At 43.7% G+C, this 25,241-nt stretch overlaps 3 protein-coding genes and 4 non-coding genes across 9 annotated transcripts; 1 reads left to right on the top strand and 6 right to left on the bottom strand.

Annotated features, from left to right (window-relative positions):
* Positions 1–1,880: 1,880 nt before the first annotated feature.
* On the bottom strand, positions 1,881–7,449 carry LOC139548903 (small ribosomal subunit protein uS3). The gene is made up of 7 exons (XM_071358846.1): positions 7,303–7,449; positions 6,649–6,779; positions 5,821–5,914; positions 4,987–5,081; positions 4,136–4,323; positions 2,678–2,881; positions 1,881–1,952 (listed from the first exon to the last, which is right to left on the bottom strand). The coding sequence occupies exons 1-6, from the start codon at positions 7,330–7,332 to the stop codon at positions 2,682–2,684; spliced, it is 738 nt and encodes a 245-aa protein (XP_071214947.1). The 5' UTR covers positions 7,333–7,449; the 3' UTR covers positions 1,881–1,952; positions 2,678–2,681.
* Positions 2,230–2,376, bottom strand: LOC139549854 (small nucleolar RNA SNORD15). Its single transcript, XR_011669945.1, has one exon. It is a non-coding gene; the product is annotated as a small nucleolar RNA SNORD15 (small nucleolar RNA).
* Positions 3,802–3,950, bottom strand: LOC139549853 (small nucleolar RNA SNORD15). The gene has a single exon (XR_011669944.1). It is a non-coding gene; the product is annotated as a small nucleolar RNA SNORD15 (small nucleolar RNA).
* Positions 4,548–4,699, bottom strand: LOC139549856 (small nucleolar RNA SNORD15). The gene has a single exon (XR_011669947.1). It is a non-coding gene; the product is annotated as a small nucleolar RNA SNORD15 (small nucleolar RNA).
* Positions 5,345–5,493, bottom strand: LOC139549855 (small nucleolar RNA SNORD15). The gene has a single exon (XR_011669946.1). It is a non-coding gene; the product is annotated as a small nucleolar RNA SNORD15 (small nucleolar RNA).
* Positions 7,395–20,761, top strand: ints4 (integrator complex subunit 4). The gene is made up of 24 exons (XM_071358843.1): positions 7,395–7,538; positions 8,094–8,288; positions 9,034–9,151; positions 9,265–9,371; positions 9,501–9,633; positions 9,845–9,945; positions 10,216–10,266; positions 10,360–10,448; positions 10,719–10,839; positions 10,937–11,008; positions 12,468–12,642; positions 12,815–13,020; positions 14,941–15,083; positions 15,177–15,292; positions 15,366–15,499; positions 15,870–16,027; positions 16,105–16,198; positions 16,315–16,395; positions 17,011–17,141; positions 17,219–17,278; positions 17,534–17,693; positions 17,776–17,919; positions 19,967–20,087; positions 20,208–20,761. The coding sequence occupies exons 1-24, from the start codon at positions 7,485–7,487 to the stop codon at positions 20,384–20,386; spliced, it is 2,943 nt and encodes a 980-aa protein (XP_071214944.1). The 5' UTR covers positions 7,395–7,484; the 3' UTR covers positions 20,387–20,761.
* On the bottom strand, positions 20,750–23,526 carry aamdc (adipogenesis associated, Mth938 domain containing). Of its 3 annotated transcripts, none has more exons than XM_071358848.1 (4): positions 23,304–23,526; positions 22,551–22,703; positions 22,373–22,468; positions 20,750–21,138 (listed from the first exon to the last, which is right to left on the bottom strand). In XM_071358848.1, exons 2-4 carry the CDS (start codon positions 22,680–22,682, stop codon positions 20,998–21,000), a joined length of 369 nt encoding a protein of 122 aa, XP_071214949.1. In that variant the 5' UTR covers positions 22,683–22,703; positions 23,304–23,526; the 3' UTR covers positions 20,750–20,997. The 3 variants fall into 3 exon arrangements, with proteins under 3 accessions (XP_071214949.1, XP_071214948.1, XP_071214950.1); XM_071358847.1 differs by having other exon boundaries at positions 22,551–22,743; positions 23,304–23,420; XM_071358849.1 differs by having other exon boundaries at positions 23,240–23,335.
* Between the last annotated feature and the right edge of the window lie 1,715 nt (positions 23,527–25,241).

Below are 25,241 nucleotides of genomic sequence, written 5' to 3'. Positions count from 1 at the left end.
TATTTTTAACATGTTATTGCGGGTGTATCGATATGTTTGTGTTCCTAGCTCCAACAGTGCAGTAGTATCTAACAATTCACACATCTCAAAGTAAAATAAAGAATTAAGAAATATACAGATATCAAGACAATCAATGTCGGAGTGGTATTGACTAGGGTACAGTATAAACATGAAATGAGTAAAACAGTATGTAAATATTAAAGTGACCAGTGTTCCCATGACTATGTACATAGGGTTGAATAACCAGGTGGTAGCCAGCTAATGACAGTGACTAAGTTCAGGGCAGGGTACTGGGTGGAGGCCGGCTATTTAACAGTCTGGTCGCCTTGATTGAAAAACAGCTCCTCAGTCCCAGCTTTGATGCACCCGAACAGACCATGGCTCGGCTGGTTGATTTTTGGCCTTCCTGTAACATCAGGTCCTGTAGGGCAGGCAATGTGCCACCGGTGATGCATTGGGCAGACCGCACCACGCTCTGAAAAGCACTGCAGTTGCCAGTACCAGGAGGTGATACAGCCCGACAGGATGCTCTCAATAGTGCATCTGCAAACGTTTGAGGGTCTTAGGGGCCAAGCCACATTTCTTCAGCCTCCTGAGATTGAAAAGGCACCATTGTGCCTTCACCACACGGTCTGTGTGGGTGGACCATTTCAAATTGTCAGTGGTGTAACGCCATTGCAAACCAAAATCATGATCCCATACATTTCACACACAAAGATTACCTCTCAAATTTGTTGACAGTCGTTAGTGAGCATTTCTCCTTTGCCAAGTTAATCCACCCACCTGACAGGTGTAGCATATCAATCTAAATTAAACAGCATGAACCTTGTGCTGGGAACAATAAAAGGCCACAAATGCGCAGTTGTCACCACACAATGCCACAGATGTTGCAAATTGAAGGCACATGCAATTGGCATGCTGACTGCAGGACCATCCACAAGAACTGTTGCCAGAGAATTGAATGTTAGTTTCTTTCCCATAAACATTGGAGGTGGCTTTAGAGAATTTGGCAGTACATCCAACTGGCCTCACAACAGCAGACCATGTATATGGCATCAGTGGGCAGAGCTGGGTGGGTCATCAGCGAAATGGGACACACCTGGGTTCAGGTCACAGGGATAAATACACCTGTCCCCCATACACCGAGGAGACTCCATGTAAAACACTGTTGGATGTTGGTTGTGGCTTGTTCTTTCGTTTCGGCACCTCAACACCATATATGCACATATCCACTCACTTACATTGTTACTTGTTTATAGTAACAGTAGGCATAAACCACAATGAAAAAATTGCATTTTATCAATGGCAATTTGAATGCAGATATCGTGATGAGATGCCGAGGCCATTTTTTAAAAAAGGTATCCGTTTCCCAGTCGTGAAATCCATAAATTAGGGCATACTGAATGCATTTCAATTGACCGATTTCCTCGTATGAACTGTAACTCAAGTCAAATCTTTGAAACTGTTGCAGCTTTGTTCAGTATAAAATATGCTACTAGCAACAAGTAAATAACCGCAACACGAGTGTGGAAAGGCCAGTATATTATTTGATATCGGGGTAAATTACCAGAAGAGTGTTCCGTTGTCCTTCAGATAGGGGATAGCTACGTGTTGAATGTCCTATAGCTCATCAAGGAATTACTTTGCATGACAGCGAGTTTTAGAACAAGCCCCGTTTAGTTTTAAGTCCTTTGTTGGTATTGACAGTTATGAAGGGTTGTTTTTTTTTGTATTGCGGTAGCGTTTCCTTACCCATCTACCCAGACTCCTTGCCATTCTCCCAATTCCAAAAGTACCATAAACCAACCAATTATTAACTAATTTATTAATTGCCATGTTTGGGAAGAGGAATATTTCACAAGTTGAGACCAACAAAAAGGTGCATTTTCCAGGTTTTATTTTTGTACAGAAAATGTAGGGTCCTGCTTCCATCTATGAACAATGGTTGACACCTGGAAGAAAAACAGAATAACAGACATTAGGATACCAGACCTAAACCTGCCTGAATCACAGTTTATGAATTACACACAGTAGCTTAACTACATGCTCAACGTAGTCTAGAAATATTTAATCAGGCACCAGTATATTGTCAGACTCAAATGGCACCCCATTCCCAATACAGTGTATTGCTTTTGAACAGATCCCTATGGGTCCCGGTCAAAAGTTAGCACAATATAAAAGGTAATAGGGTACCATTTGGTATGCAGATATTTGATAAAGTCAGGAAGCCCTTCTCAGACAAATGCCTCGATGTCTTCAACTGAAGAGACGCGCTGCTCTGGGGAACTGAACCTAGAGACACAGAACGTAACCCTGACCCAGCGACCCCAGACAGGCAGTGTCCCGTTCCGACTCGTCATCGTATCATCACTGAAGGGAAGAGTAAACTAACACTAAACTAATAGTCGCCCTGAAAGTAAACAAAGTGTATCACACCCTGAGATACACTTTCGTGCAGCATTTTAAATGACACTCATGGGGAGTCCTTTCACTACCACAAGCCTCCTCAACAATTACTACATTATCAATCTAGTTTCCCCCCACAATGCAAATTGAGTCACAACTGAAGCAACCTGGTTAAATTTGAGTCCCGAGGCAAAACCAGCTGAGAACCACTAATTTATAGTACAGTACATTTCTACTATGCGGTGGCTGGGTTAGTGTTAGGGTATAGTACCTGTCTATGCGGTGGGTACAGGAGTCTGTGGCATGGCTGCTGGGGCCTCTGGCTTGGCCCCCTTCTGCTCAGACACAGGGGTGGAGGGGATAGTCTCGTCTTTGGGCTCCACAATGCTCACATGGTCTGGCAGAGGCTTCTTGGGACCGATCTTACCACTGGGGTCCCATGGTAACATGATCTTCACCTTGATGCCCAGCACACCTGACAGACAAAAAACACATCAGTGCTCACAGACCCTCTACCCAACGGTTATTCTGCGTACCTAGACGTAGAACAGTGAAACGTATACAGTGCCTTCGGAAAGTATTTAGCCCCCTTGACATTACAGCCTTATTTAAAAATATATTTTTTATGCTCATCTACAAACAATACCCCATAATGACAAAGCGAAAAAACATTACATTTATATAAGTATTCAGACCATTTGCTATGAGACTCAAAATTGAGGTTAGGTGCATCCGGTTTCCATTGATCATCATTGAGATGTTTCTACAACTTGATTTGAATCCACCTGTGGTAAATTCAATTGATTGGACATGATTTGGGAAGGCCCACACCTGTTCATATGAGGTCGCACAGTTGACAGTGCAAAAACCAAGCCATGAGGTCAAAGGAATTGTCTGTAGAGCACCGAGAAAGTATTGTATCGAGGCACAGATCTGGGGAAGGGTACCAAAACATTTCTGCAGCATTGAAGGTTCCCAAGAACACAGGGAAGAATGGGAGAAACTCCCCAAATACAGGCGTGCCAAGCATGTAGCGTCATACCCAATAAGACTTGAGGCTGTAATCGCTGCCAAAAGGTGCTTTAACAAAGCACTGAGTAAAGGGTCTGAATACTTATGTAAATATATATATTTTTTTGTTTTTACTTGTAATAAATTAGATTTTTTTATTATTACTGTTTTCGCTTTGTCATCATTATGGGGTATTGTGTGTAGATTGAAGGGGGAAAAAAACACTAATCAATTTTAGAATAAGGCTGTAACGTAACAAAATGTGGGAAAAGTCAAGGGGTCTGAACACTTTCTGAAGGCACTGTGGAATAGAGTATGAGGGTTAGCACATGTGTGCTATAGCAAGTAAGAGGTTGATCATAATGACTAGACTAATATGACTGCCCTTCTCAGACAAATGCCTCGATGTCTTCAACTGAAGAGACACGCTGCTCTGGGGAACTGAACCCAGAGACACAGAACGTGACCCTGACCCAGCGACCCCAGAGACTGACCGTGACCCATTCTGACTCGTCATCGTATCATCACCGAAGGAAAACATTTCACCTTTAAAAAGCCACAGACCAACAATTCTACTGTTGATGAGACTCACCTTGACAGATCAGAATAATCTAGGGGTAGGGTATAGGGGTTGATTTGGTATTCACTTTGTCTAACCATTAGTAGTGTCTAGGGGTAGAGTAGTAGTGTAGTGTCTAGGGGTTGATTTGGTACTTACCCTGTCGGAGCAGGACGTGGCGTACAGCGGTGTCTACGTAGTAGTTGACTGGGTCTCCACTGTGGATCATCAGGCCATCAACAAACTTCATGGACTTGGCCCTCTGACCCCTCAGCTTCCCAGAAACCACCACTTCACAACCCTTAGAGCCACTCTCCATGATGAACCTCAGCACACCATAGCAAGCTCTGGGAGGGGGGGATAGAGGGAGAGGTAGAAGAGATGGTGAAGAGTGCGCAGAAAAGAGTGTGGGGAGAGCGAGAGGAAGAGAGGCGAGGGGGCGAAGACGAAAGGTGGAGCGAAAATGGAGGGTGGGGGGGGTTTGGGATAGGAGAAAGAAAATGGGTTTAATACACGTCAACTTATACAGGACTATGAGATCACATCTGACATTATGAGCCATTTTCCTGGCCCTTCTAAGACAAATTCCTTGATGTCTTCAACTGAAGAGACCTGCTTCTCTGGGGAACTGAAACCAGACACACAGAACGTGACACCAACCCAGTGTACCCAGAGACAGACCAGACTGTCCCATTCCGACTCGTCATCGTATCATCACTGAAGGGAGACATTCTACTGTATGTCATGAGAAAGGAAGTTTAAGAAGGTGGACTGTAACAGGGGCATGTTCTGCTCAATAGATTCCTAGAGACACTGATCGTAGCATGCTAAGCTAACAGTAGTTTTCTGGCAACTTTCTCCTGAACAGATCTAGACCCCGCTTACCTTCCCAAACCCTAGCCTGTACCATTAAGAGTGAAACCTGCACCATTGCAGGTTAATGCATAACGGACCTTAGATCAGTGTCTAGGTGCAACAGGTCGGAGGTCAGCGGCCAGGGTTAGGCTTACCTACGTACAGCCAGACCTCCCAGCAACTTGTAGCGCAGAGATTCAGCCTGAGCAATGGCACAAAGACCACGGGTTGCAACCTTCTCAGCGTACAGCTAGAGAGGGAGAGAGTGGAGGTTAACATTCTACAAATACAGAGAGGCTACACCGCTTGGTGCAGGTGCTGCAATGTGAGCCGCGGAACCACCACAGCAGAGAAGTGTAGCCTCGCAACTCACATTCTTAATTGTGGTAGAAACCGTCTCTAGAACGCCGACAACTTCATGCATCCCTGACTACCTTTATCTTAGCCAACTAGCTACCGGACTACCTAACAAGAAACCATATGAATCCACACATTTCCTGTACTGGATTCAGTCCTTCTCAGACAAATGCCTCGATGTCTTCAATTGAAGAGACATGCTGCTCTGGGGAACTGAACCCAGAGACACAGAACGTGACCCTGTTCTAGTGACCGCAGAGACTGACTGTGTCCCGTTCCGACTCGTCATCGTATCATCACTGAAGGAAAGTCGTTTCTGGTTAACAGCCTAGCGCAAAGAAAGCTAGAGCTTTTCCAGTCACAGATTCTACCTTCAGACACACTTGAGGTTAGTTGTTTTACATTCATTAACAGACTTCAAATCTTCCCTATGTAAAAATCTGTGGAATTCATACTTGTTTTCATTTAAACGTCACACGACCATATTCTTCTATCCTCCACACTGCCCTTAGAAGCCAAACCTCTTCTGAACCACAGTTCTCAGCTCCCTGATATTGTGGTTAGGGAGTTTGTCTAATGAGTACATGTATGCAACTGTAGTGTGTCTAGTGTATGCGTGTCCATTTGTTTACCTCCACGTTGCCCTCAGGGAAGCCAAACCTCTTTTGAACAACAGCGGTCAGCTCCCGGATGCGACGGCCCTTCTCTCCCAGAACATTCTGGGTCCTGAAACAACAATGGCACTCTATTACTAAACGTGCTCTATGCAATCAGTTAGTCATCTTGTTTTCCTGAAAGTTCCAGCTGTATTGAACAGGTTCTCATATTTAAAACTCAAGATTATCCATTTGATTCAAATCAATTTCAGCGCTCTGGGGCAGGTTTTCATCAAGGATCTCTAATTTGCCCCATCCATCTTTCCCTCAATCCTGACTAGTCTCCCAGTCCCTGCCTCTGAAAAATATCCCCACAGCATGATTCTGCCACCACACTTCACCGTAGGGATGGTGCTAGGTTTCCTCCAGACGACACTTGGCATTGAGGCAGAAGAGTTGACTCTGGGTGTCATCAGACCAGAGAATCTTGTTTCTCATGGTCTAAGTGCCTTTCAGCAAACTCCAAGCAGGTTGTCATGTGCCTTTTACTGAGAAGTGGCTGAAGTGGCTAAGTTGGCTAACAAAGACCAAGCTTCTTGTTAACAGCATCCATGCTACCTAATATTTATTTTGTGCTTCCTGCAAACAGCGTGAGCCTGGTTGTCTGTCCTAGTAGGAAATGTTCGCATGTGATCAATAGCATTTACCTAGCATCCGCTATGAGAATTCCTTAGTACTTAAGTAATACTCTTAAGTGACGATGAGGCCTTTTGCGCCTGGAGAAAAAAAGTTGTACTTTGTACCAACAATACACCTGTTTAAGACAGTATAACCCCCTAGCTACCAACATACCGGTAACGTTACCTTGTGGCCAGGATGATGATCTCGGTCCTGGTCGGGGTTACACGCACCTCCACACCGGAGTACCCATCCTCCGCAAGCTCCCGCGTCAGAAACTCGTTCAGCTCGGCTTTGAAGATTCCGTCCGCGACGAACTAACCAGGCACAGAAATTCAGTATATTGTTAGCTAGGTTGCAGGGAACATGCTTGTAGTCACAGTCGCTAGCGAACCTGCAACTGTTGGTGACATCACTGGCCAGCAAGTTACTATTACAGAGTATTACGGAGTACTATGACTCTAACTGGATAGTGACAATATTACAATTAAGTAGCCTGCCACCTATGTAACGTTAACATTAGCCAACTGGACACCGATCACCAATCTACATACACACCACTGACAATCAGACTCGCAATTAAATGTTTTGAATGGTGTTATTATGGCTATACTTAATCGCTAGTACGGTATAAAAGGCACCCCGTTGCACGTTCTCTAGCGAAGTGAGGATTCGTTGTACCGGTAGGTAACATCTTTGTCAATCCTCTTTAGACTAGAGGACGAGGACACCGATCAATACCACAATCAACTCCGTACTCATGCTGCTAACACATGGCATCCCAATTTGCTACAAATGCATCAGTTACGAAGACCATTTTGGTAAAAAACGTGAACTAACCTTCCTCTTCTTTGAGATTTGCACCGCCATTTTACCGGAGGCCGCTGACAGGAAAGAAATTGTTAAGGAGCCGGAAGTATATTTATACCCATAATTGCGAGTTCCGTCGACGCTTGATGACGATGGTGCTGGGCGCTTTCAACAACCAAAAAAATACTGGAAGCTAGTTAATTTCTTTGGAAATGGCAGCACATCTCAAAAAGCGAGTTTACGAGGAATTCTCCAAAGTTGTTCAGGTCGGTAGACGCATGGTTACTAAAAAACCCGAAATATTCACATTTTAATTGTCGTTGTTCTTACAATACTAGCAAGCCAGCTAGCTAACGTTAGACTCAGACTGTGTGAGTGTTTCGTAGCTAGCTAACCAACTGTTAACGTATTGCATCCCGCAATAACATCCGAATTGTTGATAACATCGTGAATCCTATTTCATTAAATTTAGGTAGATAGAGATATTATATAGGACTCGTAGAAACGTTGCTGACTAGCTACGTTGGGTTACAATGATCTGAACAAATGGCCAGTGGTAGCTACTTTTAGTTAGCTAGCTGGTGTACATTTGCAATAGTGTTCTAGCCTAAGTACCAGTCTGTTTGTGTTATGATTATGCAAATCATGAAAAGGACAGCAATAGAGTAGGCAAGAGTACAAAGGGATCTGGTACCTGGCTAGCTTTGTCTAAATCCTTGCTATAGTTCGATCCCTACAGCTTTAGATATGCCGTTTGGGTGTCCAGATCCATATCACATCACATAATTAAAAGGTAATCCATTGTCTCTGTTGATCAACAGCTTCCCCAAGAGGAGGCTCCAGCCAAGAAGCTCCGTCTGACCAAGCCAAGTAAGTCTGCAGCGCTGCATATTGACCTGTGTAAGGCCTCCAACCCCACTGATGCCTTGCAGTACCTGCTGCACTTCGCCCGCAGCTCCGTGGAGGCAGAGAGTGTGGAAGGGGTTGTGCGCATACTGCTGGAACACTACTACAAGGTATGATGGCCCTGGCTTTAATCTTTCCATCCTCACATCTCTTCTTCCATCTTCTCCTTCGTCCTCTCTCTTCTCTTTCTATCCTTCATCATTCTCCCATCTCTCCTCCTGGAACACTATTACAAGGTAAAGCAGCCCTCCTCTCCCTAGCTGCTCTTAGCAATGCGGGTGTATTTACATACACTAGCGTTGCTTTCAATTGTATTGGGTTGCACACAAACAGTCCGCGGAAAGCCAGAAGTTTAATAGTATTACATTTGTGCCGATGTACTCTCTGCTTACCTCATGTCCAAAGAAAAGTCCTGCACGTGCTCCATATGTGGGCAAAAAATGAATGACTTTTATTTTGACATGAGGTAAGCAGAGAAGAAGTGGGTCTACAACAGACCAGTTTGGAAATTCTGTTTAATAATCCGATCCTTTAGATATTTTGTCACACATTCCACCCGTCAAAATGACCAACCTTCCTGCCCACCAGCACAATAAGTTGAAATGGAATTGTATTTAACTTCTGGCTTCCCGAGGACTGTTTTTGTGCAACCTAATACAACGGAAAGGAGTGTATGTAAATACACCTGCGTTGCTAAGAGCAGCTATCCTCGCCCCTCCTTCCATGGTCCCTCCTTTCTCCCCTCCTACATCTATCCTTTCTGCCTTGTCTTCTTCCATCCCTTCTTTCCCTCACCTTGCTCCTGTGTCTTGCTGTAGAAGAGTGATGACTGTTTGTGTATCTATGTCTCTGTAGGAGCAGGATAACTCTGTGCGGCTGAAGATTGCCTCTCTGATCGGCCTGCTTAGTAAGACCCAGAACTTCAACCCTGAGAGTATCCTAGATGACACCCTCAACACATTCAACACAGAGAGTAAGTTACAATCTGATTCACACACTTAGTACATCATTACACACTCTTTCCCATATCTTCTCTGACCTAGTCCATGTCTGTATTTGTGTTTTCTTCTCTCTGTGTGTGTCCAGAGTCCCATCAGGTCCTGGCTCAGCTGCTGGACACTCTGCTGGTCATCGGCACCCATCTCCCAGAAAGCCTTATTGTTAGACACAGACTCATAGAGGTGGCCTACAAGGTAACACGCATACAGTCGTGGTCTGCAAGTTTTTTCAGCAATCTCTCTCGTCCTCTTTCTCATCCCGCTCTCTCTCATCGATCTCTCTCATCCCCCTCTTTCATCTTATCCCTCTCATTTCTCTCTCAGCACCTGTCAGACACATATTTCGGTGTGAGGAATAAATGCCTACAACTCCTGGGTTGCCTGGGAAATGTGGACACGCCACTAAATAAAGATGGACAGGGATTGGTTCCAGCTGTTATTGGGGGCAGTGCTCCAGGTGTGTATATTTATTTGCGTTAACCAGGGTAGTTGAGTCAACAACAATAAAAACATTTACTACATGAAATGTTTATTTACTTAATTTAATTCAACCAGTTCAACCAGACACCCCCTCATTACATCACCATGTCTGAGAGATGTGTGTGGGATGTGCAGCAGCAGTGTGCTATCAGTGACTACTTTCCACTCTCCCTTCCTCCTCCTTCCAGGGGTGTCTGGTGGAGTGTGTGTGAGAGACGCGCAGAGCCTCATCAGTGACTACTTTGCAGACCAGGACCCAAGGGTGCGCACGGCGGCCATCAAAGCCATGGTATGACCTTACTTCCTCCTGTTATGTCCCAATATACATCCCAGCATGCTCACTTAGAATGCATGCCCAAAACAATGCTTCAGTCTATTGAGTGGATATTGAGAGGCCTCTCGATAGTCTGCACTGCTCTGAAAATACAGGACAGGTGAAAGTTAGCTGGATGCCTACTCCAAGCATATAGGACGCCTCTCTAGACTATTGGCATGTGTACAGGCTAGATAGATTATAGATTGACTGATTGATTATTCAATGTTCTGCTCTTCCTTTCAGCTGCAACTGCATGAAAGGGGACTGAAGATTCAACAGACCATTTATGATCAGGTAAAGTGTGTATGCTTGTGCATGCGTGTGTTTCTTTCCCAGCCGCTAGGTCCTTTTGTGTGAGCGTTTCTCTTTAATTGTGTGTGTGTCTAGGCCTGTCAGCTGCTGTGTGATGACTATGAGCAGGTTCGTTCGGCTGCCGTTCAGATGGTGTGGGTCCTGAGTCAGCTCTATCCAGAGAGGTAAGACATAGACGTGCACACACACACACACACACACTGGCTGTGTTCAAGATCACCAAGTCCATGATTCATTGTGGGTAAATTGTGCCTGCCAGACTGATCTACAAATAATAATGAGTGGTTATTTATGATGCAAGTTGATTTGTAGATCATCAGTCAGCAGTCGGCTGCAATGTCAAACAAGCCCAACACTGAACACACACACTCACTGACTGGGGGGGTGAAAACTGCTGTGTGATTGATGAATAAAGGTGGCATCTGTCCAATCAGCATTGTGCCGATTCCGTCGTCCAATGAGCAAGTCCGTCTGGTCGACGACTCGTTTGGGAAGATTAGTCACATGGTCTCTGATGGATCCTGGGTGGTCAGGGTGCAGGCCGCCAAAACACTGGTGAGTACACACACACAACTGTATATTTTGACATCTTACTTTTCAGATAGTCATGGTTCTCCTTTCCTCCCCCTCCACTCGTTCCTCTCTTCCTCAGGGTAACATGTTGCAGGTCAGTCCTCACTTCCTAGAGCAGACTCTGGACAAGAAGCTGATGTCAGACCTCAGGGTACGTACACTGTGTGTGTGTGTAAAATGTCTCTTCAGAGGAAGCATACAGCATTTTATTTGTAAGGTACGGCTCATGAGCAGGTCAATGAGCTCTATGTAATCTAGATGTAATGTAATACAGTACATATACTACCTTTCAAAAGTTTGGGGTCACTTTGAAATGTTGGTGTTTTTGAAAGAAAAGCACATTTTTTGTCCCTTAAAATAACATAAAATTATTCAGAAATACAGTGTAGACATAGTTAATGTTGTAAATGACTATTGTAGCTAAAAACGGCAGATTTTTTAAAATGGAATATCTACATAGACATAGCCCATTATCAGCAACCATCACTTCTGTGTTCCAATGGCACGTTGTGTTAGCTAATCCAAGTTTATAATTTTAAAAGTCTAATTACATCTAGATTACATAGAGCTCATTGACCTGCTCATGAGCCGTACCTTACAAATAAATGATAAAACCCTTTTGCAATTATGTTAGCGCAGCTGAAAACTGTTGTGCTGATGAAAGAAGCAATAAAACTGGCCTTTAGACTGGTTGAGTATCTGGAGCATCAGCATTTGTGGGTTCGATTACAGGCTCAAAATGGCCAGAAACAAATAACTTTCTTCCGAAACTCATCAGTCTATTCTTGTTCTGAGAAATGAAGGCTATTCCATGCGAGAAATTTCCAAGAAACTGAAGATCTCGTACAACGCTGTGTACTACTCCCTTCACAGAACAGTGCAAACTGGCTCTAACCAGAATAGAAAGAGGAGTGGGAGGCCCCGGTGCACAACTGAGCAAGAGGACAAGTACATTAGTGTGTCTAGTTTGAGAAATGGACGCCTCACAAGTCCTCAACTGGCAGCTTCATTAAATAGTACCCGCAAAACACCAGTCTCAATGTCAACAGTGAAGAGGCGACTCTGGGATGCTGGGCTTCTAGGCAGAGTTCCTCTGTCCAGTGGAAACATGTCTGTCTTTTCAGCTGTTTTACCCAGTAAAGTCGTATTGTTCGTTTTTACTCAGGTTCTAAATAAACCATCAGACAACTAGGGAAGCTCAAACCAAGTTTGTTCACCCACTGGGTCAAACAGCTAAAAAGACATACATGTTTCCACCAGCATTTATACCCCCCTTTAGGCAGTCTCCTCCTTTTCTCTAAACACTACATGTTTGTTGCTAGGCAGGAAGTTAAGTGATATAGGTAATAAACTATTCCTTCTCCCTTCATGTGACCTGACCTCGGCCCACATTTCTCACTAATCCACAGCTATCCACCCTTATCAGTGACCGCAACCATGTGATTGCCCTTTCCCTTACTCAGTAATATTCCAAGCCCCTAGCTCATATCCAACCTCTGTTGAGCCCACCATATGCATTCCTCCTACATATAACCATTCACTTCTGGTGTAGCAAGTATTTCAAATTACAACCCAACAATATATTAATAATAATGTTATCTATATCTCAGAGGAAACGTACTGCTCATGAGCGGGCCAAGGAGCTCTATACGTCAGGTGAGTTCTCCTCTGGGAGGAAATGGGCTGATGATGCTCCCAAGGAAAAGGTGGACACCTCAGCTGTCAACCTGATCGCCTCGGGGGCATGTGGAGCCTTCGTACACGGACTGGAGGACGAGATGTACGGTAAGGGTGTGTGTGTGTCGGTAAGTGTGTTTGGGGTTGTGTGTGTGTGTGTGTGTTATGTTTTGTTTGTTTCTGTGAAGGCTGTGGAGGCTCAGAGAGAGTGTGTGTTTGTGTGCGCATGGGTTTTGTGTGTGTGTAAATTATAATGTTCCTGTGTGTGTTTTATCTGTAGAGGTGCGTATTGCTGCTGTGGATGCACTCTCTGCTCTTGCCCAATCATCTGCCAGCTTTGCCGAGAAGTGCCTGGACTTCCTGGTTGACATGTTTAATGATGAGATTGAGGAAGTCAGGCTGCAGTCCATCCACGTCCTGAGACAGATCTCTACTAACATCACCCTGAGAGAAGACCAGCTGGATACTGTACTGGCTGTACTAGAGGTAACACACACCAACACACATATGGAGACGCATACACACACATGCACGTGCCAACACACACGCATGCATGCACACACACACACACACACACACTTACAAGGTGAAAGAAGAACATTTCTAAATGTTAGAATATAGAGTGCCAGTCAAAAGTTTGGACACACCTACTCATTCCAGGGGTTTTCTTTATTTTTACTATTTTCTACATTGTAGAAAAGTAGTGAAGACATCAAAACTATGAAATAACACATGGAATCATGTAGTAACCAAAAAAGTGTTAATAAATCGTAATAGATTTTAGATTCTTCAATGTATTCACCCTTTGTCTTGACAGCTTTGCACACTCTTGGCATTCGCTCAACCAGCTGAGGGAGTCACCTGGAATGCATTTCAATTAGCAAGTGTGCCTTGTTAATTTGTGGAATTTCTTTCCTTCTTAATGCTTTGAGCCAATCGGTTATGTTGTGACAAGGTAGGGGTGCTATACAGAAGATAGCCTTATTTGGTAAAGAACAGCTCAAATAAGCAAAGAGAAACGACAGTCCATCATTACTTTAAGACATGAAGGTCGGTCAATCTGGAAAATTTCAAGAACTTTGAACGTTTCTTGAAGTGCAGTCGCAAAAACCAAACCATCTCAATTGGGTTGAGGTCAGGTGATTGTGGAGGCCAGGTCATCTGATGCAGCACTCCATCACTCTCCTTCTTGGTCAAATAGCCTTTACACAGCCTGGAGGTGTGTTGGGTCATTGTCCTGTTGAAAAACAAATGATAGGCCCACAAAGCGCAAACCAGATGGGATGGCGTATCGTTGCAGAATGCTGTGGTAGCCATGCTGGTTAAGTGTGCCTTGAATTCTAAATAAATCACTGACAGTGTCACCAGCAAAGCACCCCAACACCATCATACCTCCTCCTCCATGCTTCACGGTGGGAACCACACATGTAGAGATCATCTGTTCACCTACTCTACGTCTGACAAAGACATGGCGGTTGGAACCCAAAATCTCAAATTTGGACTCATCAGACTAAAGGACAGATCGCCACCGGTCTAATGTCTATTGCTCGTGTTTCTTGGCCCACGCAAGTCTCTTCTTCTTATTGGTGTCCTTTTGTAGTGACTTCTTTGCAGCAACTCGACCATGAAGGCCTGATTCACACAGTCTCCTCTGAACAGTTGATTTTGAGATGTGTCTGTTACTTGAACTCTGTGAGGCATTTATTTGGGCTTCAGTTTCTGAGGCTGGTAACTAATGAACTTATCCTCTGCAGCAGAGGTAACTGGGTCTTCCATTTCTGTGGTAGTCCTTATGAGAGCCAGTTTCATCATAGCGCCTGATGGTTTTTGTGACTGCACTTGAAGAAACTTTAAAAGTTCTTGAAATTTTCCGAATTGACTGACCTTCATGTACTGTCATTTCTCTTTCCTTATTTGAGCTGTTCTTTCCATAATATGGACTTGGTCTTTTACCAAATAGGTCTATCGTCTGTATACCACCCCTACCTTGTCACAACACAACTGATTGGCTCAAACGCATTAAGAAGGAAAGAAATTCCACAAATTAACTTTAAACAAGGCACACCTGTTAATTGAAATGCATTCCAGGTGACTACCTCATGAATCTAGTTGAGAGAATGCCAAGAGTGTGCAAAGCTGTCATCAGGGCAAAGGGTGGCTACTTTTTAAGAATCTCAAATATAAAATATATTTATATTTGTTTAACACTTTGTTTGGTTACTACATGATTCCATATGTGTTATTTCATAGTTTTGATGTCTTCACCATTACTCTACAATGTAGAAAATAGTAAAAAATAAAGAAAAACCCTGGAATGAGTAGGTGTGTCCAAACTTTTTGACTGGTCCTGTATCATTTTTTTTTTTTAAGAATAAAAATAATAACTGAAATGTGTAACTTGTGTAGGACTCGTCTCGTGACATCAGAGAGGCGCTACATGAGTTGCTGTGTTTCACCAATGTGTCGACTAAAGAGTGTATCCAACTGGCCCTGCTGGAGCTGCTGAAAAACCTCACCAAGTACCCCACCGACCGCAACTCTGTCTGGAAGTAAGCTTCTGTCTGTGTGTATCACTTTGCAAGTGATTCAATAAAAAGGCTTTTAAAACTCAACACACTCTTTCTCTTCATCTCTCTCTCTAGGTGTCTAAAGTTTCTAGGTTGTCGTCATCCTACGCTGGTGTTACCGCTGGTTCCAGAGCTGCTCAGTACTCACCCCTACTTCCACACCCCTGAACCAGACATGGATGACCCTGCCTGTATCCTACACACACACACACACACACACCTATACCTACCTCTGTGTTGTGTGTTCCTGACCTAGCGTAACAGATATTGCAGTGTTGGTGCTGGTGTTCAACGCAGCTCAGTCTTGTCCCACCATGACAGCTCTGTTCTCAGACCACACCTTTAGACACTACACTTACCTACGGGACAGCCTCTCTCACCTAGTACCTCCTCTCAGGGTAAGACACACACACACACACACACACACACACACCCCTTTCACCAATCTATGTCGAGACCCACTGTGTCATAATTAAGCAAAATGGCCCGAGGGGGTGTGCTATATGGCCAATATACCAAGAGATGTTTATGCACGACGCAACATGGAGTGCCTGGATACAGCCCTTAGCTGTGGTATATTGGCAATATACCACAAACCCCTGAGGTGCCTTATTGCTATTAAAAACTGGTTACCAACCTAATTAGAGCAGTAAAAAGACATGTTTTGTCTTACCCGTGGTATACGGTCTGATAGAACACGGCTGTCAGCCAATCAGCATTCAAGGCTTGAACCATCCTCTCTCTCTCTCTCTGTGTGTGTGTGTGTAGTTACCAGGGAGGACGCAGGCCCCAGGTGTGAGTGGTATAGAAGGTTCCGGCAGTGTGGAGTCTGCTCAACTGTTCCTCCAACAGAGTCTGAGCAGAATTAGCACTATACACAACCTACAGGACCCCGGGGCTCAGGACCTGCTCAACTTTACTATCAGGTACATACATACACACTAATACTATCAATACATAAAAAATTTAAGCTAATATTTTGTGTGTGTGTGTATCCTCTCAGAGACCTACAGAGACTGGGGGAGCTACAGACAGAGCTGGCAGGAGCTGCTGACTTCTCTGCCACCTACCTCCGCTGCCAACTACTGCTCACCAAGGTGTGTTTCTGCATCTGGATAGACCGGTGTCTGTCTGCATTACATTTGACCAGAATGCCCAAATCGTATTGCCTTTCCTCATCTCCTTGTCTCCTCTCCTTGTGTCCTTCCCACAGGCCTTGCAGGAGAAGTTGTGGACTATGGCCGTCCCCCTCTGCCTTAAACACAACGCCATGGCAACTGCTGCTGCCAAACAGGTACACACACACAAACTATTGTGCTTTTTTAAATAGTATTTTTCACTTTATTTAGACACTTGAAATGGGGGGATACAGGTTGAAGGAGGGATTGAACCCCGATCTCCGGTGGGAAGAGGAGCATATACACGAGGAGCATATACACTGAGCGTACAAAGCATTAGGAACACCTTCCTAATATTGAGTTGCATACCTTCAGAACAGCCTCAATTCATTGGGGCCTGGACTCTACAAGGTGTTGAAAGCATTCCACAGGGGTGCTGACACAAACCGGTGAACCTGGCACCTACTAACATACCCCGTTCAAAGGCACTTACATACTTTTGTCTTGCCCATTCACCTTCTGAATGGCACACAATCACAATCCATGTCTCAATTGTCTCAAGACTTAAAAATCCTTCTTTAACCTGTCTCCTCCCCTTCATCTACACTGATTGAAGTGGATATAACAAGTGACATCAATAAGGGTCACCTGGTCAGTCTATGTCATGGAAAGAGCAATGTTTTGTACACTCAGTGTATGTGTCTTCAGCCAGTGGCGTTACCCCTAGACATTAATGTGATGTGCAGAGTTGTGTGTATATAATGTAATGTTGTGTGTGTGTGTTTTTGTAGATGTTGGAGGAGACGTATAAACTGGAGTTCCTATATAGTGGTCTGGAGAACAGACAGGTGGCCACCATACACCACGTCAGACTACAGGCTAAGGCCTTACAGCTAGTCCTGACTGCCCGTACCAGACGAGGGTTAGTACACACACAAACACCCCCACCGTCCATGTCTGTAACTGTCAAGCAGCTCAACCCCTTTCATCTCTCTGCAGAGTTGAACCTCTCATCAGTGTCTGTGAGAAGTTCCTTCAGGAGGTGGAATCCTTTCAGAGGTATATTATCTTTTTTTTTTTTACCATTTAATCTGCCTATTTAATCTGTTTTATTTAATCAACTTTTGACATCTTTGAAAACACAAGACAGACTATTTGTCCTATAAAAGACAAACAGAAACTGATGCATCTGTAATGAATTGGTGAACTGAATTTTTGTTTTAATTTATCGCCACAAGGTGGCAACATTGACCTTGCAGAAAGCACACCCTTTTCTTTTGGTATTCTGATGAATCCTGACCTCTATGCCTCCAGGCTGTTTGTGGTGGAGCTGCCCCACCTCCAGGAAAGTTTTGTGGGGAAGCTGTTGGACTTGAGTCCCAAGCTGTCGGCCTGCAAGCCTGGAGAACTAGTCAAGATCCTTCAGACCACATTGAGACAGAGTGGCTTCTTAAACCTTCAATTACCTAAACAGGTACACAGAGAGAGACACACACACACACACACACACACACACACAGGTATTTGACCCAGGTGTGGTTTGTATTGGCTGGCAGGTCCAGCGTGCGTCAGCGACCATCATCGAGCCGACAGGAGAGTCTGACAACCCGCTGCGTTTCACATCTGGCCTGGTGGTGGCGCTAGACATCGATGCTACGCTGGAGCACGTGCAAGACCCCCACAACACTGTCAAAGTACAGGTACACACCCTGTTATATAAAGTCTCTGGTACACACACCCCTTGGCTGTGTTACGATTCTCCAACCTTCTCCCAAAGCGTACACTCGCCCTTACCTGGAATATAGTGGAAACTCCCTCAAGCTGTGCTTGCACCAATCCAATGTAAATGCATAAGGTGGATACACCTGCACATCTCTGGGTGAAGGGTAGAGAATCAGAATGAAGCCTTTGTCCAGGACCCTAGCGGTATGTATATAAGCTAGAGGTCGACCGATTATGATTCTTCAACGCCGATACCGATTATTGGAGAACCAAAAAATGCCGATACCGATTAATCGGTCGATTTTTTATTTTTTATTTATTTATTTGTAATAATGACAATTACAACAATACTGAATGAACACTTATTTTAACTTAATATAATACACCAATAAAATCAATTTAGCCTCAAATAAATAATGAAACCTGTTCAATTTGGTTTAAATAATGCAAAAACAAAGTGTTGGAGAAGAAAGTAAAAGTGCAATATGTGCCATGTAAGAAAGCTAACGTTTAAGTTCCTTGCTCAGAACATGAGAACATATGAAAGCTGGTGGTTCCTTTTAACATGAGTCTTCAATATTCCCAGGTAAGAAGTTTTAGGTTGTAGTTATTATAGGAATTATAGGACTATTTCTCTATACCATTTGTATTTCATTAACCTTTAAGAACATCCAATAGTCATAGGCACTTTAGTATTGCCAGTGTAACAGTATAGCTTCCGTCCCTCTCCTCGCTCCTACCTGGGCTCGAACCAGGAACACAACGACAACAGCCACCGTTGAAGCAGCGTTACCCATGCAGAGCAAGGGGAACAACTACTCCAAGTCTCAGAGCGAGTGACGTTTGAAACTATTAGCGCGCACCCCGCTAACTAGCTAGCCATTTCACATCGGTTACACCAGCCTAATTTCGGGAGTTGATAGGCTTGAAGCACAGCGAAGAGCTTCTGGCAAAACGCACGAAAGTGCTGTTTGAATGAATGCTTACGAGCCTGCTGCTGCCTACCACCGCTCAGTCAGACTGCTCTATCAAATCATAGACTTAGTTATAACATAATAACACACAGAAATACGAGCCTTAGGTCATTAATATGGTCGAATCCGGAAACTATCATCTCGAAAACAAGACGTTTATTCTTTCAGTGAAATACAAAAAAACGTTCCGTATTTTATCTAACGGGTGGCATCCATAAGTCTAAATATTCCTGTTACATTGCACAACCTTCAATGTTATGTCATAATTACGTAAAATTCTGGCAAATTAGGCGGCCCAAACCGTTGCATATACACTGACTGCGTGCAATGAATGCAAGAGAAGTGATACAATTTCACCTGGTTAATATTGCCTGCTAACCTGGATTTATTTTATCTAAATATGCAGGTTTAAAAATATATACTTCTGTGTATTGATTTTAAGAAAGGCATTGATGTTTATGGTTAGGTACACATTGGAGCAACGATACGCACCGCATCGATTATATGCAACGCAGGACACGCTAGATAAACTAGTAATATCATCAACCATGTGTAGTTAACTAGTGATTTTGATTGATTGATTGTTTTTTATAAGTTAAGTTTAATGCTGGCTAGCAACTTACCTTGGCTTCTACTGCATTCGCGTAACAGGCAGGCTCCTCGTGGAGTGCAATGTAATCAGGTGGTTAGAGCGTTGGACTAGTTAACTGTAAGGTTGCAAGATTGAATCCCCCGAGCTGACAAGGTAAAAATCTGTCGTTCTGCCCCTGAACGAGGGAGTTAACCCACCGTTCCTAGGCCGTCATTGAAAATAAGAATGTGTTCTTAACTGACTTGCCTAGTTAAATAAAGATTAAATAAAGGTGTAAAAAAAAAGAAAAAAAAGATTTCCGATTGTTATGAAAACTTGAAATCGGCCCTAATTAATCGGCCGACCTCTAATATAAGCTGTGCCCTCTCTCCTGCTGATGGATGAAGTGTTGGTCAAAGTTGTAATAGTTTGCTTTGTCTTTTACACACACACACACACACATTTTATCTCTCTCTCCAGGTGCTGTATCCAGACGGCCAGTCTCATGTGATTCAGCCTAAACCTGGAGACTTCAGGAGTCCTGGACCACACCGCCACCGCCTCATCACACAGGTCTACTTGTCTCACTCCGCATGGACTGGTGAGGACACACACTACCGGTCTCACAGCACATGGACTAGTGGGGGCACACCCACATTCCAGCTGTCTTACTCTGCATGGACACAAACTCACCCCCGGCCCCTTTCTCTGTCTCTTTCAGAGGCGTGTCAGATCGAGGTGAGGCTGCTGCTGGCCTACAGCTCATCTCGTCTCTGTAAGGCGGTGTGGAGTGACAGCAGCACTGAAGGCCTCCAGCCAGCAGAGGGTGCCACTGAGGGAACCATTTCTTTCGGCAAACCTGTCAAGGTCTTCATCATGCCTAAACCTGCCCGCCGCTGACACCAAACACCTCTAAGCATCCATCTCGCTTTCTCCCTCTCCCACCCCTAACCCTCTAGTCCTCAGCCATTGGAGCAGACCTCAAAGCTGGCCGTTCCTTACTGGGTATATGTTTATATTGTTAGTGTGTGCCACTCCTGGCTGACTGCTCAACTAGAATGAGGTTGTGTCCCAAATAGCACCCTATTCCCTATATAGTGCACTACTTTTGACCACTAAAGGAAAAGGGGTGCCATTTGGGATTCATCCTGAGACTCAGCCAGAGTATCACTGAGGTCACCTGTCTGATCTGTGTGTTGCTATTCCTAGTTGCTATAGTTAAGGACCATTTTTTTTCTTTGAATGACAATAAATGAAACCAGATGACAAAAACAAGCCTTTATTCACAGCAAGTCATTTCAGCTCTTCATTACGGTGTTCTGAATGTTTCACTTCGCTAATTCACCCCAGGGTTGTGTTCATCAGGTACCAAACAGAATAAAACAGGGAGGGACTACATGGACTTGTCCATTGCAAAACGTTTTGCTACAGTGTGCTGTAATGAATATGACCCTGTTGAATTGCACCAGGCTTTCAGACTTCTCCTACTGGCCACCTGTGGTATGATGTCATCAGCAGGTAGAGTGGAAGATGCCACCCACCTTGGCTCCCTGGCCAACCAGGTTGTTGTATTCTGTGATGGCCTTCTCTGTCTGCAGAACTATCAGCTCCACTCCTCTCTGTATCACGAAGTCCACAGTTGAGGACGGGACCTTTTAGAGAGAGAGCGCAGAGTTCAACATTGCAGCCATCTTTAAAGGAAAACTCTACCCAAAAATGATATTTTTGTATTTGTTTCATTAGTCCATTGTTAGCATAGTCCCAAAATGTTTTGCATGTCAGTAATCAAGTTTTCAAGATGTAACTTTCAAAATACAGAAATCAATTTGCATCATATGATTCTGGGTTTTGCATCATACGGGGATGATTTCTGTGTTTTGAAAGTTACATATCTTTAAACCCTGATTATTGACAAGCAAAACATTTTGGGACTGTCAACAATGGACTAATGAAATTGTTTTTGGGTGGAGTTCTCCTTTAAAAGGCAAGTCAAGACTGACTGATCTACAAATCACCTTGCATCATAAATAACTACTCAATATTATTTGTAGATCAGTCATTCACAATTTACCCATGGTACATAAGTTTTGATGCTCTCGAACAAGGCCAGAGAGAGAAATCAGGGGAATTGTGGGAAAGTGTACATGTGTAGGAGTTGGTAAAAGTATGTTTGTCGGGGCTAGGGAAAGTGAAGGATAGGGTAAACAGAGCGGAAGCGAGAGGTTTTACTCCGCCCAAAATAAGCCCACGAAGTGAGGAATTTTTGTATGGAGGTTAGTGTCGAATTTGATAAACAAAAAATGTGACTGTTCTTATTTTATTGAAAATAAGTTTCGTAATAGGTTGTTACGAATGCAGTGTAATAAGTGGCACTTCCTTGGCACTTCGGCAACATTTCGGGCAACCCAAAAACGACTTTATATCGGAGTTGTGCCTATTGTCATAAAGAGAGGACTCATCATGGATATCATCTATTTCAGCATGGACATTGCCATTGAAGGCTTCCAACATTTTAAAGTAGTCAACTGGGTGGGGATTCCTATGAGTTGGAAAAATCAGCCAATGAAGGAAAATAAAATGTACTACTTTAAAATGGAGCCTATTGCTGTCACAGACGCTATAATGGCAGAGATACAAAGATGAGTCCTCTATATATCGCGATGGCCCATTGTTCACAAGCTTTTCTGCCCTCTCATTGGCTCGAATAGTCCCACCTGATCTCACCTCCCGCCTGCCTTCCATCTTTAAGGACATTTATTACCATTGTTAGAGTGCACTAATATCTTGTCAATATAATAAACAATCTTTGGGGTGAATGTGTAGGTCTTGGGAAATTATCATGTAAACGAGTAGGGGAAGAGCGTGTGTATGGGGCTAGGGGGATACCTGCAGCGCCTCACTCATGCCCCGCCCGATGACCAAAGTCGCCACTCCCTTCTGAAGCACCTCCTCTAGATCTGCAGGCTGCACTCCAGGGTGATGCTACACACATAGTCAGTCACATCATTATCATCATACAAGGTGCCATTTGAGACGCAGTCCATGTCTTATTATCTTAACTTACATCCGTCCCAGTCTCTCTCCAGTCCCATGCGCGGCTACCCCCGGGCCACACCTTACAGTCCTTATAGGAAGACGAGCAGCCCTTCACCTTCATGTGTCCCCAGGACAGGGAAGCGATCTCTGGCGACGACATAGGTCAGATGTTGTGTCTCGGCTGATGCAGGCACGTTTGGAAACAAACGCAGCGTTTTCAACTAAACACAAGGCAAACGCAGCGTTTCATTGGAAATTAATGTAATTCTGGTGTGCCAAAATGCAATGACGCAGTCGGTGGGATCGAAGTAAAGGTGGGCCAGGAACCGGAGGGTTGCTGGCATCGGTATCCTAGATACTATCTTGCCCTTGAGCAACCCCTTAATGGCTAATCGGGCGGCCCTGCTCAAACCTCTCCGATCTGTGTGTTGGTGTCTCAAGAGGGGTTGTCAACTTGAGATCAATGCTCCAAGGAATATGGATACACAAAGTATTATTGTAAAACATAAGCATATCTAGTGAGAAACATACCTAAAGTTGAATCCCTATTAACTATTATTAGATCATATTTCTGTCAACGTGACCATGTAAACAAACACTGGGGAACTGTAGCAGGTTCACGCAAACAAGTTCTGAAACCGAACGATCATTCATGAACCGAAACTGAATTGACGAAAGTGTCGCTGAAATGTCATTTTGCTATCATTTACTACTCACTTGTCTTGGTTTTAAAACTTTATTAATTTTATGTCCGTCAGTCGTGAATGCTTATTGTCCTTACCAGTTCGTTCCCTGTGCTACTTTCGTAAAGGGGTGTGTTCCAGATCGTTAGGTTAAGTAGCTGATACTGCAGCGTTGTGGAACGTTGCAGATAGATATTCAATGAGCTGATGTGATTACTTTTTCTACATACCAGAGAATTATATTTGTTCTATATCATACATTTCTATCTGAACGTTAGACAACGTTGTCGCTCCTGCTGAACGTGGCGATGACAAAATGTGGACTGGCTACGGTTAATTGTAACTGAACGTTTGAAGTAATGGCTGTTTGTCCCACCGAGTTCATCCAATAACCACTTACTTTATTTATAAAATGTATTTCTACATGGACTTTTAAGTTGTGTGTGTGTGTGTGAGAGAATCACTCCCGTTCCCCCAAAAGGCTATTATACTGCCTTTAGGTTCCCATTCCTCCTGTAACGTCACAAATGTCAGCCAATGTGTAAACTGTCGAAAGGGGAACAATGATGCTGCAAAGGTATTTGATAATAACAAAACAAAAGAGATGATATGTTTATCCACAAAAACATATGCATCACAAGCTGGCTTCCGGAACCAGAAAGCGTATTTGTGGACTAAAAAGGACTTCTCCATTCTGCATGCTCCACATGTAAAAATAACAGTTCTGGGTCTTTCAATAAATAATGGGGCCAATGTGTGACATTGGGATCAACATTTCAAAATGTTTTGAAACTCAAATAAACATGATTTTCATGCAGTGCCAAGTGTATTTAGAGTATTAAAAGTGAATATACAGTTGAAGTCAGAAGTTTACAATTACTCAACCTAAAACTTGTTTTTCAACAACTCCACAAATGTCTTGTTAAAAAACTATAGTTTTGGCAAGTCGGTTAGGATATCTACTTTGTACATGACACAGGATTTTCCCAAACAATTGTTTATAGACACAGTGAAATAATCTATCACAATTCCAGTGGGTCAGAAGTTTACATACACTAAGTTGACTGTGCCTTTAAACAGCTTGGAAAATTCCAGAAAATTATGTCATGGCGTTAGAAGCTTCTGATAGGCTAATTGACATCATTTGAGTCAATTGGAGGTGTACCTGTGGATGTATTTCAAGGCCTACCTTCAAACTCAGTGCCTCTTTGCTTGACATCATGGGAAAATCAAAAGAAATCAGCCAAGACCTCAGAAAAAAAATTGTAGACCTCCACAAGTCTGGCTCATCCCTGGGCGCAATTAACAATCGCCTGAAGGTACCACGTTCATCTGTGCAAACAATAGTACGCAAGTATAAACACCATGGGACCACGCAGCCGTCATAACACTCAGGAAGGAGATGCGTTCTGTCTCCTAGAGATGAGCGTACTTTGGTGCGAAAAGTGCAAATCAATCAATCCCAGAACAACAGCAAAGGACCTTGTGAAGATGCTGGCGGAAACGGGTACAAAAGTATCTATATCCAGAGTAAAACGATTCTTATATCGACGTAACCTGAAAGGCCGCCCAGCAAGGAAGAAGCCACTGCTCCAAAACCGCAATAAAAAAGCCAGACTACTTTTTGGAGAAATGTCCTCTGGTCTGATGAAACAAAAATAGAACTGTTTGGCCATAATGACCATCGTTATGTTTGGAGGAAAAAGGGGGAGGCTTGCAAGTCAAAGAACACCATCCTAGCTTAAGGACACCAAAGTCAAGGTATTGGAGTGGCCATCACAAAGCCCTGACCTCAATCCTATAGAAAATTAGTGGGCAGAACTGAAAAAGCGTGTGCGAGCAAGGAGGCCTACAAACCTGACTCAGTTACACCAGCTCTGTCAGGAGGAATGGGCCAAAATTCACCCAACTTATTGTGCGAAGCTTGTGGAAGGCTACCCGAAACATTTGACCCAAGTTAAACGAATTTAAAGGCAATGCTACCAAATACTAATTGAGTGGATGTAAACTTCTGACCCACTTTGAATGTGATGAAA

The sequence above is a fragment of the Salvelinus alpinus genome, chromosome 22 (assembly GCF_045679555.1).
Source record: "Salvelinus alpinus chromosome 22, SLU_Salpinus.1, whole genome shotgun sequence".
Lineage (NCBI taxonomy): Eukaryota > Metazoa > Chordata > Actinopteri > Salmoniformes > Salmonidae > Salvelinus > Salvelinus alpinus.
Note: the sequence above shows the minus strand (reverse complement) of the source record. Positions and strands in the feature narration are given on the sequence as shown.

What these genes read in the sequence shown, in the direction of transcription:
- LOC139548903 (XM_071358846.1), bottom strand. Translation starts at nt 7,332, where the DNA reads ATGGCGGTGCAAATCTCAAAGAAGAGGAAG. An exon ending in AAATCTCAAAGAAGAGGAAG is followed by an intron (nt 6,780 to 7,302) that starts GTTAGTTCACGT and finishes GTGCCTGGTTAG; the next exon opens with TTCGTCGCGGACGGAATCTT. An exon ending in CCACGTCCTGCTCCGACAGG is followed by an intron (nt 2,882 to 4,135) that starts GTAAGTACCAAA and finishes TTTGTCTGTCAG; the next exon opens with GTGTGCTGGGCATCAAGGTG.
- ints4 (XM_071358843.1), top strand. Translation starts at nt 7,485, where the DNA reads ATGGCAGCACATCTCAAAAAGCGAGTTTACGAGGAATTCTCCAAAGTT. An exon ending in TGCTGGAACACTACTACAAG is followed by an intron (nt 8,289 to 9,033) that starts GTATGATGGCCC and finishes ATGTCTCTGTAG; the next exon opens with GAGCAGGATAACTCTGTGCG. An exon ending in CGGCGGCCATCAAAGCCATG is followed by an intron (nt 9,946 to 10,215) that starts GTATGACCTTAC and finishes TCTTCCTTTCAG; the next exon opens with CTGCAACTGCATGAAAGGGG.
- aamdc (XM_071358848.1), bottom strand. Translation starts at nt 22,682, where the DNA reads ATGTCGTCGCCAGAGATCGCTTCCCTGTCCTGGGGACACATGAAGGTG. An exon ending in GGAGAGAGACTGGGACGGAT is followed by an intron (nt 22,469 to 22,550) that starts GTAAGTTAAGAT and finishes CTATGTGTGTAG; the next exon opens with CATCACCCTGGAGTGCAGCC. An exon ending in GCATGAGTGAGGCGCTGCAG is followed by an intron (nt 21,139 to 22,372) that starts GTATCCCCCTAG and finishes TCTCTCTAAAAG; the next exon opens with GTCCCGTCCTCAACTGTGGA.